This window comes from Anopheles marshallii, chromosome 3 (assembly GCF_943734725.1).
Source record: "Anopheles marshallii chromosome 3, idAnoMarsDA_429_01, whole genome shotgun sequence".
In the NCBI taxonomy this organism is placed as follows: Eukaryota; Metazoa; Arthropoda; class Insecta; order Diptera; family Culicidae; genus Anopheles; species Anopheles marshallii.
Window position 1 is genome coordinate 2,065,390 of NC_071327.1, and position 16,056 is coordinate 2,081,445.

The 16,056-nt window shown below is 44.1% G+C and overlaps 2 protein-coding genes across 2 annotated transcripts in view; both read left to right on the plus strand.

Annotated features, from left to right (window-relative positions):
- Positions 1-4,665, plus strand: LOC128715600 (P protein-like). The gene is made up of 8 exons (XM_053810508.1): positions 1-335; positions 1,862-2,039; positions 2,158-2,578; positions 2,639-3,118; positions 3,207-3,322; positions 3,388-3,526; positions 3,595-4,514; positions 4,581-4,665. Exons 1-8 carry the CDS (start codon positions 2-4, stop codon positions 4,663-4,665), a joined length of 2,673 nt encoding a protein of 890 aa, XP_053666483.1. The 5' UTR covers position 1.
- Positions 4,666-14,907: 10,242 nt separating this feature from the next.
- The window catches only part of LOC128715372 (P protein-like), a 42,877-nt gene continuing 41,728 nt past the window's right edge, over positions 14,908-16,056 (plus strand). The window contains exon 1 of the mRNA XM_053810256.1: positions 14,908-15,027. Coding sequence (XP_053666231.1) covers positions 14,927-15,027 — 101 coding nt within the window. The 5' untranslated portion in view covers positions 14,908-14,926. The remainder of the gene's footprint in view (positions 15,028-16,056) is intronic.

The following is a 16,056-nucleotide window of genomic DNA, read 5'->3' on the forward strand; positions in this document are numbered from 1 at the left end:
CATGGACTATCTAAACAATCTGAACGTCTTCAAACGGCGTCGTAACATCTCGTCGACCGATTCGTCATCGGCCGTCTCGTCACCGGCCACACCGTTACCGGCGACTATCGATGGTGCCGCTAGCACGTCCGGGCACGATCCCTCCAATGGATCCGGAACTCCGCAGCGCAAGAAGAAAAAGAAGAAGAACCGTAAGCGTACTATTTCCGTTGTTCCCATTAGCGAGGTGACGGAAGCATCGCTGGAGCTATGGCGCACGTTACCACCGAAGATTCGCCACGATCCGAGCATGGTGTCCTTTCAGCAGGTTGAACTGGAGCATGCCCGACTGCACGGTAAGTACGGCAACAGATGGCACGGTTGGAACATTGAAAGGCTTCAAGGTAGTGCTTGAAGTCTGCGAAAGGCAGGGTCAGAAGCTATTATCGAAGCTATGAAGGACTATTATTGACGCAGTGTTATGTAGACAGAACGAACGAGACCACTTGCGGCTTGATGTACCGCACTTCAATTGTTGTGCGACTGCACTATGAAGCTAATGGTTTTGATGACTTTGTGCAGTAATCGTTCCCAGGATTTGTCTTTTTCCCTTTACATGGAAACTTTCTTTCGCTTCTTCTGTGTTTGTTGTGCTCCGGGTTGCACCAATGTTACACATTTTGAAACATCAGCAACACATGTAGCATCTACTGCATTAGCTTCTGCAACAGGCCCCCGTCCTTTCAGCCAGTGACTAGTTTCAATTTCAATAGATCCCTACCATCGACGCGCACGATAGACGAAGTGCAGCTAGTTAGTGGTAAGTGCCTCTTGTCGCGCTGGATTTCGCAAAATACAGGTCGTTTGCTTTGAAAACAGAACCGGATGCTGGCGTTTCGTGCATGAACGAAAACGATGCATCTTGGCATCGGGTTTTTGTGTGTGTGCGTGTAGGAAAGTGTAATCGAAATAGAAATGTAGGACAAGCGTCACTTGTGGTGCTCACTTCAGTCGAGTTGATGACGGATGGCCCGTAATCACATTTTGCTCCATTGATGGGTTGTAGATTTGCAACTACTTATGTCACACAGCTTAAAGAGCGCACCAGGGTTTATTCTAATTTATTTAAATTTCCTTCCTTAAAGAAAGTTTCCATTGAAGAAAACTACTAAACGACTTAACTTATCCCTATGTTAAATATATTCGCACTGTTTCAATCATTTCATAACAATGCGAGCAGTAACTTAAAATAATGTCACATGCAACTTTGCATTTGTTAAGTCACACATTTCGCTCTTCCACCATCTACCAAGTCGACAGCCACTGCCATTGTCCGGAATAGTTTATTCACATAAATCCGATTACAGCCTTCTTAATCGGCACCAATTGTGGTCGGACAGCATAATTCTACCGAGTCATGGAGATGATCTTGACGAAAGCGAAAGTACTCCGACCAATCTGTTAACCGTAATAGTGTGTTCCGCGAATTCTTAAACCGCCACGGCTGACATTTAACCAACCTTACAATGGGATAGATAAGGCCAGAGTGCTTAGAAAGCCGTGCCGATGATTAGAGACGATAAGTTGCGTTGAACTTTCCAACTGAGGGCAGGTTGATTGATCGTAGTGTAGTGCGCCGTATTGTAGAGCCGATCTGCTTAAACCGATTGTACGGTGACATTCGATACGGTGCGTTCGCGATATGATTACTGCTGAAAGTGGATATCGTGGGGGGAAGCTGAACTGTAGAGATATTTGTGGTTAATTTTTAAAGCGCTTTTAGTAAGCGATAAATGTGTCCCCAGTAGAGCAGTGACATTTGGAGCAGATTTGGTGGACCGTGATTGGTAAATAAATCTGTTTGCTTCATTTGTTTGGGTAGGCGACTGTCATGAGGATTCGTTTCCGGAAATTCAAGGACTAGAGGAGGACGGTGCCGAGGAGGACGACGATGAGGAGGAGGAAGAGGAAGACGAGGAGTACGAGAATGAGTTCATCACCATCAACGTCACCAATGAGGAGGGTCAAAACAAGGAAATAGGCCACGTAAAGGAAAAGAAGTAAGCATCAGTCCAAGAGCGTAATCATTTGATTATAAAAATCAGTACCTTTTGTACACACGATGATGATACACTTTACGATTCGTCCGAAAACAATCTTTTCCCCCCATAATAATAGAGAAATACCGAAACCACACGTCCATCATTTGGCTGGGCATTACATCGGTAACATCACCCCACCGAAGCACGACGATATCAACGATACCGGGCAGAACAATTTGGACGAGGACCATCCCTTCCGGAAGTATTCGAAAATTATCTGCCTATTCATCACTTGGCTGCTGATTATGTCGTTCATGGTGGTGAAGGACGAGAAGCTAGTCGAACCGAAGCATCTATCGATTTCACCCGGTAAAACGAAGGCATACATCTTACCCCATCTGCCCCAGAGCACCAGAATCAAGGTGACGCTCGAGGGTACGTTCCTGAGCGAACCGTACAGCAACATTACTGAGCACTACCTGGAAGCATATCTGCAGATGCTATCCTCTACGCTGGAAATGAACTCTACAGAAATGTACTCAACCAGCTCGGCAAAGGTAAGCTCAATGTTTTCAGACTACCCTATATGCCTTGGAATTATTTCGTTGTTTTCGCAGAACATCAGCGACTCCTGGTACATCCCGATCGTGCATCCGTACCTTTTCGATAGTGCACCGATCATTAAGGAGCAACGTCTGTTCGACATCATCGACACTAACTACGAACAACTTCACCAACCCAACGGTGGCCTGGTCCGATTAATGATTCGCAGTAACATCCCAGCGAGTATGCCGGTTGCGATCCGGTATGATCAGTCACCTGTGAACCGCGACGTCGGTGTCATCTATGCCGCGTTCGTGCTTATCTTCCTGTACGTGTTGATCATCTGGGAGATTGTGCATCGTACGTTTGCGGCTGTGATTGCCTCCACATTAGCTATATCGATCCTGGCTGCGCTGAATGATCGTCCCACGATGGAGGATATTATTGGGTGGATTGATGTCGAGACGATTTTGCTACTGTTCTCGATGATGATCTTGGTGGCGATTCTGGCCGAGACTGGAATATTCGACTTTCTGTCCGTGTACATCTATAAGGTATATGCGTCCTTTTGGGCCATGAGTATCTGAGGCCATAGAATACTGATGCATCTTTTGCACTACTGATCTTTTGCCTTTTTTGCAGATAACGAACGGCAAGATATGGAGTCTTATACACTGCCTCTGTTTATGTACGGTGTTGATATCTTCGTTTTTGGACAATGTCACAACCGTGCTTTTAATGGCTCCCATTACAATACGGTAAGTTGAGTAGAGTTAAATAAGACTATCTCATATATCTAATCAGTAATATCTTCTCTTGATAGACTATGTGAAGTAATGGACATGAATCCGGTACCTATTCTGATGGCAATCACTGTGCATGCCAACATCGGCGGCACGACTACACCTGTTGGTGATCCACCAAACATCATCATTACATCGAATCAGTACATACTGAAACACGTAAGACGCTGATAGATGTTACAGACGATTTGAGTTATGATGGATGTGACATTTATAATTCTCCTCAGGGCGTTACCTTCCTCACGTTCACCGCGCACATGCTGGTCGGAGTAATTATCGTAGTCATCACCACCAACATCCATCTGCGCATCATCTACAAGAACATCAACCACCTGCGTATGCACGAACCGAAAGAACTTAAAGAGTTGCGGCGCAATATTAAGGTGTGGGAGCGTGCTGCCGGTAAGATCCCACCGTACTCCAAGGATGCCAACATAGTGCGCGAAACGCTCATGAAGAAGGTAAAACTGTTGCGCCACCAGTACAAGAAAAAGATGACGAAAGGCACAGTACCGGAGGATATCTACCGGTCCACACTGGAGGAGCTACAGCGGGAGCATCCGATCAAGAACCGTCCGCTGTTGATCAAGTCCGGTATAGTGTGCGTGTTTATAGTGTCGCTGTTTTTCCTCGAGTCAATTCCGGAACTGCGTCGCCTGTCCTCTGGTTGGGCCGCATTGCTCGGCGTGGTACTTCTGCTGATCATCTCGGACAAGAACGATATGGATGCAGTTCTGTCGAGGGTAGAGTGGCCAACGTTACTCTTCTTTGCCGCCATGTTTACGCTGATGGAAGCGGTGGAGCGGATGGGTTTGATCGATTGGATAGGACATGCGACGGAAACGATCATTCTTTCCGTGTCAGAAGATCTTCGGCTTGCTGTGGCGATCATTATAATACTGTGGATTTCGGCCCTAACGTCCGCGTTCGTCGATAGTATACCGGTGACTGCCATGATGGTGAAGATAGTGGTCGCGTTATCCGAGAAGGCGTACCTAGGGTTACCGCTACAGCCGATGGTTTGGGCGTTGGCATTCGGACCGTGTCTCGGCGGTAATGGCACATTGGTCGGTGCGTCTGCAAACGTTATATGCGCAGGTATCGCGGAACAGCATGGCTATCGATTCAGCTTTATGGATTACTTCAAGTATGCATACACATAGTGCTTTTTAGATTGAAACTGTTAATAATGTTCACCATTTGCTCGTTTTAGACTTGGATTCCCGATCATGTTGGTCAGCGTGCTGGTCACTACCGGGTACCTGATAATGGCTCACGTTGTCTTCGCCTGGCACTAGGTCCGAAACGGATCTAGATACTTCGTAGATTATAAGAACTCGATCGTAAGCTACTTTGTTGTCCAGTTGTTGTCTAACTGTTGTGTCTTTAAATACCTTTCTGAAAGAAACCCAGCCAAATCCATGCTTTCCAAAAGCATGGCTTACATCAGCACGTTACAAATCGTCCGTTTGTTGTTGTGCATTTTAATAGCGAGAAAACAGGCGTAGATTTCCATGTTCTGAAAAAGCGGATCTAAATCTAAAACCATTTTGAAACTGAGATACAGAACAAAAGATTGTTGTTTAGAGGAAAAAAGCATTCGTTTTTTTTTTGTTGATCCTTGATAAGAAATGTGAGAACACAGTTTTAGGCGCAAATAAAGACGAAAGACACGTTAGTTCAGAGAGATATTTTTAGACGGCGTTCAAAAATCTGCGTTACATTATTATTGCCACGTGTACGCAAAAACAGTTAAATTTGATCGTTTTGTTTAGAATATAAAACGTTCTCCGCGTATGTGTGTGTGTGTGTGTGTTTGCTTTCACTTTTGGGTGTTGTGGAAAATGATGAACATGCTTGCTGCCAAAAGTATGTTAATTTTCTCCTCGCATCAGGTACTTTACAAAGCGAAACATTGTGACGTCAATGGGGTGAGATTCGTCGGTGAATTTTCCCAGTGATGATGAGTGGATTCGGATGCGGGGAGGTCAATTGCCTTGTGTGTTTACGTTGGCAAAATGGGTGCAAAAATTGGAGCCATGGTTATGCTTCCGTTGGCAAACGAAAGCGTTCTGGAAAGTCGGTGCTGATGGAATCATTGGTACCGGCCTGTCAATGGATGGTTTGGTTGTAATAATATTGACTCGTTTTTAATACTTAATGCTTTCGTATGAAGAAGTATCAAGCAAGGTGCACTTTTTCTCACACGAACGGTATTATTAGCGTGCTACTGTTTATGTGTGATGAGTTCAAAGGAACAGATACATATACAGAAGGAGTGTGATTGATCTGGGTTTTAGTATTTTTTGGCACCGGGCACTGAACGTAACTCACAATTAATGAACGGTTAGAAAAAGTTTGTTATTCGGACTTGCACAGCGCCCTCTTGCGTAAAAACTAACCTGCTTTTCTTATGGCATACTGTAATTAAAACACACCCGTCTCAATTTTCCTTTCTATCTTCTATCAAAACACCAAGTTGGAGTTGTTTGGTGTCTCCCCATTTTTCCAGTCACTCACTAATACATTCTAAAGTTCGGGGTGGTTTTGGTTCTGAGGTTTTCATCATGTACTCGAATTGTGTGAGAGAGAGAGAGAGCGAGAGTATAAAGTACGATTCTCAGAGTTTCCCCCCACCACATGAAGTTCTCGGAAAAACCGCGTGTTATGGCGATGGCGATGTGCGAGAGTGGTTTGTTTTTTGTTTTACATTTTTTGTTTTTGCCCGTAGTAATTTTCCTAATGGGAGATACAGAAGCGTTTCTTCGCCCTGGGCTTGTAGCAACGGTTAGCGACAGATCCTGGCGAGCCATTTGTGGTTGGATTCGTCAACAAGTGCTCCCAACCCATTGTTTTGAGGAAAATTAAGCTACAGAGAGCGAGAGAAACTGGAAAACCCATTGAGAGCGGTCGAGAATTTTCTCCCTTGTCGGTGGCTTGGTATTGCTTTACGTTCCATTTTCCACCCGCTGACTGTATATGGGTGTGCTTCGTCGATGGATTCGTGGCAGGACGGATTTTTTCTTTCCAGAAACACCTTCGTGTGCTCGGTACGCTCTGTTCAGTTCGGTACGTTCTCTTGGTCCAGATCGGCGTTGGTTCCACGGTGTGTGCTCCGGGATACCCGAGTTGGTGATTTGTGAACCATTCTTCACCATCATCTGCATCTTGGACGACCAGTCGAACCCGGGGGACGAGAAAATACCGACACCGTCTCCCACCAATCGGACGCCCTAGTGGACACAGATACTTGCCGAAAGAGCACACGCGCTAAGTGCACTGTAGTAAAAGTTTGCTGATTGCTTCAGCGTATAAAGCTCCGAGTCCCAGCGTATTAAGCACGGAAACCCGAAAGCAGTGTTCTTTGTTGATGTGTCCCGTGTGGTGTGTAAAAGTGTCAATTTTGCGGAGTTTCCGTCGTGGTCGTTTCGCTACGCGTTCCTGCTAAGGTTTCCCGAGCCGTAGGCGTGATTTGATTAGTGCTGAATTGTGTATGCGACCCCATTACAATCAAGTAGGCAGTGAATCACCGTTTTCCTTTTTTCGGTGGAGATACGATACTGGTTTTGGAGGCTGGAAAACATGAAAAATCGGAAACTTCCTACGGCATGAAGTTGGTCGGTGAACCTTCTGTTGCGAAGCTCTACGGTACGCTAACGAGAGACAAATTTGTGTAATTTTACCTCCACCAGTGTGTCCAGCGCCTGAGTGTATGCTCGTGTGTTTGGGCAAATGTTTCGGAGCCGCTCCTGTGGGATGTTGGGAGTTTACCCGTTTGATGTTTGATTGATGGTGATTTGGTTGACAAATGAACAACATCAAAAAGTGAAATACGACGACCACATTGTGAATAAAAGTATTAAGAAAAACTTCCTACAATACCGGGGACGGAAATTGGTCGAAGTAGTCCTACAATGGTTCAGAACATTTGCTCCCAGCAACCGACTGTGCCCGGCGCTAGCGTCGGTGCCGGCGAGGACGACGAAGGAGAAGGATGTTGTAACATCTGAGATAGATTGTTGACGGCACAGACCCCGGGAACAAATACCTATCCATCCCTTAATCCTCCAGAAAGTTGCTGCTAGTGCGCTGGAAACCCAAACGGGAGACTACAATTTTCCTATTCCACTCCACTTGGAACAGGGGAGCATCTACGCAGTTCTATCTAATTCCCTCTGTGTACGCGTGAGTCAGAGTACTTCACGGTGTGTGTGAAACTGTACACGTGTTCCCAGTACTCCCCGGGAGAAGCACTCGCTGGCGGAAGTTCGAGTAGCTGGAGTGCATTGAACGTATGCAGTTAAATATTTACCAAACGCTTGTACGGGTAAGTAATTCGATACACACCACCTAAGGTCCGGCCTAGTCGGACGACCGGTTCGTGGAACCGTTGGAAGGGAACTATTTTTAGGCTGGGCCACGTTATCAAAGAATAAACAGAGAAAACAGGGATGCTCTTAGATAACGATTAATATGGAAAACGGGAAATGAGTTGGTAGGGCATAGCATACATGCAGAGCCACTTTACTAGCATCGGGACCGTGGTCTGGGAAAACAATTACCAGAACAGGGCGATGTGACTCGATAGAAGCGGATATGAGTATCATACCATTATGTGAGAAAATTCCAGACTTCATGGGTTCCAGGTTTGAAATAAACATTATTTCATAATTATACTAATGGATAAAATGTAACCATTGCTGTAATGCCCTTTACGCATGGTCTATAAACCTCAAGACACTCGAACACAACTTTATTTCACTCCCTGACACATTTACATCAAATGAAAAAGGTACACTTATATATACCACGCGTCCAGATGTAAGGTTTCATTCCTCGTGGTACAATGAAGCACGGTACGTTCGGTTCGTCCAACGCTAGAAAGCAGGACACCAGGTATTTCCCCATGTTTCGCGTCTGATTCTCTTCGATATGGTGTGGAAATGGCCGTGAAAACGTACTACCCAGCAGTAAAAGGACAAGAGGTAGCCGGTAAACGGCCCCAGCAAGAAGGGGTTAAAGCCATTGACGTTCGACGTTTTGACAGGGTCCGCATGTTGACGTTATCAGGCACCCTCCCAGACCCGGTCGGGTAAAGTCGTTGCCGCGCCGATAGTGCGGCGATGGTGGTGATTTGAATCCTCCTATTGTTCTTACCATAATCAGTGGGCAAAATTTTACCTTTGGCGTACGGTGCAGTGGCAAAACCCGGGGAAGGAATGAAGAGTTTTTCAAGTGCAAATGGGTGCTATAAATAAGTTGCGCTAGACGTTCACAGGAACCGGTACTGGGCTTGTGTTGACGCCCCTGTTCATACGTCGTTGCTGTCGATAAAACACCAGGCTCGGGTTCGAACTTGAATCGAAGGACTAAACACATCGGTAGACTAGGGCTCGCAACGATACAACTGGCATAACGAGGTTGATGTAGATTATAAAGGCCACGGTGGAAGTTGCTGAACAAGTTCGGAACGAATGTTTGCCAAACGGAATCAATAATGCGTTCGTAGCTTAAGGATGTTCTGGATAGAGTTCCAGCATCGATAGAGATTATGTTGCAAGGGGGGCTACGTTTTAAAGGTACTATGAATAAATAATGAAATGTTATAAGGTTTATACCATTTTTACAAAATATTACTCAACATTTCGATAAACAGAACTGTAATGGAAACAAAATCAACTGCATGTGAAAGTTCGCTGGGCACAACACAACTCTAGCGAAAGCAGCTCGTGGGTAAACGAAAAACTGTGTGTTTTTCTTTTCCCAAATAAATAAACCTTCCCGTGGGCAGTGCAAACCTTCCGACAGGAAGTTAAGAGCGTTTGAAAAAACGAAAATGCTATGTATGGATGGAAGAGTGCCAGTGAAAACTTTCACCGCCGTTTTCGGTGAGCCTAAAAGCTACGGTTCCATTTGATATTTAGTACCTAATTGCAGGAAAATATTATCACCAACGTGCTGTTCCTGGATCCAATTCAGATAAGGAAGAAGTATCAAATTGAAACTGCGATACTGAAACATTGCAGATGAATAAATTCATTCACCAAGACTCATCTAAAGTTATACTTTGAAAGTACATGAGGTCCTTTCCATGGAAACACGCTTTCGAAATGGAAGTTCCATCGGAAAAGAAAAACACAAACAGCCACAAAGTCACACGATACTCCTCGTCTTCTCATCGTTGATTGTTCAATGAATAATTCAGTAAAAAAAACCCCTGGTACAGTGCCGTTTGCGCAAACAAATCGCCCGTGTGAAATGCGACCTTCTTCGCTAATGGTTTTACTTACTGTAAACCCACTTCGATAGCGCGGGAGATACAGCCGACTTAAAGTAATTGCGAATAAAATCAGCGTCGGGACGTCGCACACAATTTAAAGATGGAATGATAACAAACGACCGTGTAGATCTATTTTTAGGCGGATGCATCACATTGATTGATAGGAGAAAGATGAGCATCGGTCGCATGCAGGAGTTCATGTTTTTATAACAGAAAAAATATTGACCATGACAGAAACATAACCTCAAGTTCGATGGTGGCGAGTAGCAAGTTGTATCAATAAACTCTCACATACACATAGAAAATGTGTCGGGCAAATGTAGCTCATAAATAAAAGATGCATCTACTCTGCACTGCTCATCATCCTACCCTACTCTCGGTATGTCCTTAGGCATCGTACCTTCAAATCTCTGTCGTTTACTTCTCCTACACGCTTGCTGCTTTGATGCATTCAATTTCCCACCGGATGTCGATGCTCAGAGCCTTCGCTATGAGTGATATTCTGGTTTGACACCGGCACGAATAAACCTTGAGCGAAGGGAACGCCGCGGCCCAGCATGGTACATGGTCGTCCATATGGTTCCGCTTCAAGGGCGGACAGAAATCCTTTTCAGAAATCATTCTGAAAAGGAAGAAATCCTGCTACTTGTGCGCATCATCAACTCTCCCCGCGCTTGGAATGCATGTTTGCATGGTCCAGCTGTATCCCAGCTGACAGGATTGATGTCAGGACGAAATCTGTGCCACTTGCACATACACCGGAACAGTCACCTGGAATGGAAATCGTACCGAGGAAATGGAACCAGGCTAGGTGTGCGAGGTACGAAGCATGTTTTGTTCGGAAAAATCGCTCAACTTATGCTTACTCTTTGCAAGGGTCGGAATGATTCGCACAATAGCATCCCACACTCGGCGGACAATACGATGAGCGGGAACAGTGCTTCGGTGCCACGTTACCGGTAGGTGCTTTGGTGCAAGGTAGCGAATCTTCGTTGAGTGAAAACAAGCAAAGAACTGTGCATTATGTGCACCTGATTGTCTGCACGGTGGCGGAGTATCATATCAATTCACCGTGCTATTTATAGAGTCGGTCATGTTGCTACATCTTGGTTGAGAAGGTTCAAGAACTTTGGTACCATGCTCATAACTGCTTGCCGTTCGGATGAAGAATTGACATAGTTGCTGGGACGTAATTGGAAGATGAGAATTTTCTACGAGCAAGACCAGCTCACACATACGAGAATTGAAGGGACAAAAGTTTGTTCGGATTCGGTTGTGAAAGTTTATCCTTCATGGCCGAAGTTCGAGGTCCTTGATTATCCTTTGTCATTCTTATGTTTATTGACGTAAGCTGGCGTGTAAAATGGTTCTTTGTGGGGTGATATGGATTTGATGGATTAGGAAAGCTTGTTGCCAACTTTTCTATATCGAGATTTTACTGAGAAGTCACTCTTCGATCACCGTTTCTCCTGCTCTTTCTCCAAACGTGACTTGATTTCTTTTTAAATTATCTAATTAGGATTGCAAATGATGTTTATTCATTGGTTGAATTTGTAATGATGGTAAGGAAAATCGAGTCATTAGCAGGAGCTGCGCTAATGCACGAAAGATTGTGCCAGCAGGGGTTGGAATCGATCGATCCAAATATAGCTCGATCGATGGATGAGAAAGTTCGTGTACTTATGATCCGGTTGGTGGTGTGGAATGGATTACTCGAATTAAGCGAATAAATTTACCGCAAACACCTTCGGCGGTATGAATGTTATAAACAATTCGGAGCAATATTTACCACCTCCCTCTACAAGGTCTCACTGTGGAGGCTTGAGCTGGAGGAGGTTCGTTCTGTGTACCGGAATTGTGGAGAGTTCAACTCGAAATGTTAACCATCTGGTCACTATTGGCTTGCTGTAATGGAGAATACTACCACCGTAGTGCGTCATCACAAGCATAGTGTACTAATGTTAGATAAACTTATCAGACTGTTTGTTACACGCTGTACTCTCTAGTCTTGTCATCGGTGTGATCTATTTTGATGAGCAGTTGTCGGAGAAACACCAAGCGTCAAACGAGATCACCAATGTTTGAGAACACCAGATGTGGAGACTGGCTAATTTTACTCTACTTTTGAATCTCCTCTTGGTTGGATTTAGTCCAGACGGAGCGAATATTGGCCAGTCTTCTACCGTAGCGAGGATCGTGACCCAGTGTCATAGGTTTATTCTATTACTAACACTCACGAATACTTCCTTGCTACCGTGCCCTTACGTCCGTAGTGGGTATAATATTTTGCAGATTTATGACACGTTTTGATGTGGATTGCGTTCTTGTGTGGTTGCTATTCTCGGTTTACGATCACGAATAATGCGAGCTGATTGCTATGAATAGGTTGGTTCGTTAGTTTGGTCAGTTTGAGCACAGAATTTGTTGAAATACTAGGTACATAGTCAGGATAACTCTGTGCTATTTTAAACCCATCTGAATGTATAACGGAGCATTAGATTATGTATACAATAAAATACCGAGGTAATTAAACTTTCAAATTAAAGCAAAACAGTTTATTAGTACTTGCAAATTAGCACAATTTTCACAATTATGTTTGGATTATGTGTCACGAAATAGATACAATTTATACAGATCAGTCGTGTTGCTATTTTAATTCTTGCGTACGAGAACACGTTCACACGAGAGAAAGAGAAAATTATAATCAGAGTTTCGTGATTTATTTTTGTTCGTATTGTTCTGCTTTATTGTCCACGGTTAGCACCGGATGCTTTCAGGGTCAATTGCCGCCCAGCGTCATGGCTTATCGCTTGTCATCCAAGCGCCAAAATCGGGTTCTATAAATTGTGTGCCTCGTTTACTTCTATGTGTTACGCTCTAGAAAGGCTTGTCGGTTCGTACCTGATTTGGTTTTTTTACTTCCCGAGCAATATTTCTCGCGGAGACGATAAGGACTAGAATTGGGTTATGTGTGTTGGACCACCGCAGGAAAAAAAATATTTGTTCTTTTTAATTTGTGCCTAAGTAAGTTGAAGATAATTATTAATCGTTGAGCATTTCTTTTTCTACTTCTATTTTTTTTTTGTTTCCAGCATCCGCAAGACAAGCGAGAGAAAGATCATCAGTACACACGCACACCATAAACGAAGGAGCAGCGTTCGATTATAGCGGTCGAGACGAGAGGTTATGAACCGATGATCACGCAACGACCGTGTCCAATATCACTCCAATCTCGGAAATCGGGACGCTACCAACACATCGGTAACGATCAGTGAAAAATAGCTTCTTCTGTGATTTCTTTTCGTGTGATTAGTTTTCCGTCGAACAGTGCACCGGTTGGATCGATCAGTTTTCCACAAGAGAAGTGTCGTGCGGTTTTATGCGTCTACCACATCATGGTTCGTTAAGTTAATTAATTGGTGTACAGAAAAATGAATCTTGTGCAATCCATTTCATAAAAGTGTGCAGAAGTGTTGCTGGGTAAAGCCCACAAAAACGCCATGTTACAGTTGGAGTACAGGTAAAAGCACATGGCGAGAAGCAAAGCTAACCTTCGACAGTTATATCGTCCGTCGTGATTCCGTGTTTATCGGGCCCGGGATAAGTATCGCCGCTCCATTGTGATTGTGGTTTAATGTGTGGACCTAAACGTGCGATCCAACAATTCTGTGTCTGCAACAAAGTGAGCGTGTTTCATTTTGTTTCTCCATTGCATGTGATATTGGTTCAGTACGGGAGCTAGCGTACGCGTTTATGCTACCCGGATCGAGTGGTTGAATTTTTATTGATCGAGCTTTATCGAAGTGAATCACGTGTGGCAAATAAGTGTTCCACGCGATTATCCACGGTCCCATATCCTCAAGTGCATTAGTGTTCGTGAAAGGTCCCTCAGCTTCCCTTTTCACAGTGGGCAATATAAACAAGTTCAGTTCCACTGGTGGACAAAATGATCAACGACAGCAGAACGACGCCAATAGAGCAATGACGGCTGAAAATGTACTGCAAAGTAAGTTCTTTCAACAGGTGTTAGCAGAACCGATGGGAATGCGATTATTCTTTGTGTGATGTTGGATGAGAAACTTCAAATTTTGCCAATAATTTTGTATTTTTGATAAACTCCATCCCTTCGCGTGACGTCTTAAGAGGTTTAGTACAGTGGGGTAGTCGCTCAGGTACAAGTAGATTAAGCTTATACATAGAAGCGGATGTTGGTGATAGTTTAAAGTTATTTGCTTTACAACAAAATAAGATTGTAAGACATCTTATAGTAATTGTTAGTACAGTAGAACTGCTAATAGTACCTATAGTTAACAAGTATCTCATCACATAATTAAATTTGAACGCTTCCCTGAATCAAAACCATTAAAATAGTTCTTAAAACTTTTTCTTTTACAGCAGTACCTCCTCATCATCATTAGTACTACTTTCATACCGGACGCGTAGAAACCGGTAGTTGCCAACACTTCTTATGCCAAGAACAGCTCGCATAACCAATAATTGGCAAGCATAAAACGTATATTTATTGCCTCATCATCATCATTCACACGTTTTGCATTAGATTGCAAATAGTAAAGTAACGACAAAAAAAAACCCACACCCAGTGCACTTGCCCAATTTCCCACAGCCGCTCATCTCACCGTCGTGTGCATCGGTCGACGGAAAATCATCGTAGTCGTGGCAAGTAGTAGCCAATACATAGTCGTCATACACCGCTTGCACCTGCACAAGACTGTCCACCCAGTTGTCCCAGTTAGAACTGAGTCGTCCAATCAAAACAAGCAAATCAACACAAAAAACCAATTCACGATTGCCTTCAACACCAAAGATAAGAGAAAGAAAGCTTTGGACGTGAGTGATCCATATTGGATCGGTGGTCCATGAAGCATTTTGGATGAATTATTGAAACAAGCAGGGCGATATAGATTTACACCTCTTCCGTGAGCCTATCTCTGTGTGAGCCCATGTTTATGTTGGATTAAGCTCTGAAGGCTACATATTCGATAGAATTCCATTAGAGCGAATACGGAGCTAGATACGTAAACCGTTCTGAGGTCTGGCGACCTGATTAGCTCTGGGAATAGTAACCACGGTTGTAAGTGCATACAAATCTTCCCCCAATCACACGTTTTAAGCCCCCACAGTACGTGAACTGGTAAACTGTTGCCACAGACTGACATTTCACTACGAGGAGATTCGAATTCGGAAATTGGCAAACGGTACGCAGTAGGCGCAGACGAACGGACACGTTGGCGGACAGAGGCAAAAAGAAGGGCCCGGAAATGCCGAAAAATTTGAGACCACCTACGTCAACCAGTGCTTACGGGCGCATTGGGCTGGTGCCGGAATCGGACGATTCGCTCCACAGCCAGGAAGTGGAACCGTGAGTTGAATTTGACCTTTCTATAAGTCCTTGGTCCCAAGTCGTGATGATGTGTTTGTTCGTTGTTGTGTTTGTATCTCGTTCTGTATGTTTAACTCCCTCCAGTCTCCCTAACATAAATAAATTATATTTGTAGTGTGTTTTGTGTAGTGTCAATGTGTGTAAGAAATACGTTCGGAAGTTTTCCGTATCCGGTTTTGTAGATTTGTGCTCACACTTTAACGCTGATTAATTATCAATAATAAACACCATCGATGAAATATTAAAATATCTCAAAAATAGAATAGCAAAGAAGGTGTAGAGAGTTGAAAGGAGAAGAAGCAACATGCCAACAGGAATGTCACATAAATTTCGCACCGACACCGCCATTAACACGCTGCACAGAACAGATGGAGACGCATGGTTTCGCGAAGGATCGTGCGTTTAAGATCTCGCGTGCTTGTAGCGCTAATTGATTTTTATCTCGATGGTCCACATCCATCACCTGATCAACACAACAAAAACGGCCTGTGCTCGTTCTTTGATCGACCGCAAGTCGTCATTAGATGTCGTGGTATGATGGATCTGTAAATGGAAGCAGCTCGTGTGCCGGTGTGGCCACCGTTACTACAGTTGGTTCTCGTTGGTCGTTGATTGGCGGTAAATGGTGGTCATTTGAGAGTCTGGAGCGTTGTGGAACCGGACCTGGACAAGAGCAGCAATCTTGGGATACGTCGTCGTCGTCATCATCATCATTCCGCTCATGTTTCTCAGTGGCCACGCGTGAATGATTATGATGATTAATTGATTTTCGTGCTTGTTGACTGCACGAATGCACTCAAGCGAATGAGATGACATGAGATGAGAGGAAGAAGAAACGTTCTTTAACACAGTGAGATGAGGTCAAGAGGTGAGCGAAGGGTAACGCTTACATGATGAAACATTGTACTCGTAAGTTTTGTCTTCCAGAAGCGTTAAAACGTTCACACGGAGTAATAATGAATCATCTGGTCAGAGTTTTGGGGATTGCAAAGGTTAAATGCAACAATG

What these genes read in the sequence shown, in the direction of transcription:
- LOC128715600 (XM_053810508.1), top strand. Translation starts at nt 2, where the DNA reads ATGGACTATCTAAACAATCTGAACGTCTTCAAACGGCGTCGTAACATC. An exon ending in TGTCCGTGTACATCTATAAG is followed by an intron (nt 3,119 to 3,206) that starts GTATATGCGTCC and finishes CCTTTTTTGCAG; the next exon opens with ATAACGAACGGCAAGATATG. An exon ending in ATGGCTCCCATTACAATACG is followed by an intron (nt 3,323 to 3,387) that starts GTAAGTTGAGTA and finishes TTCTCTTGATAG; the next exon opens with ACTATGTGAAGTAATGGACA.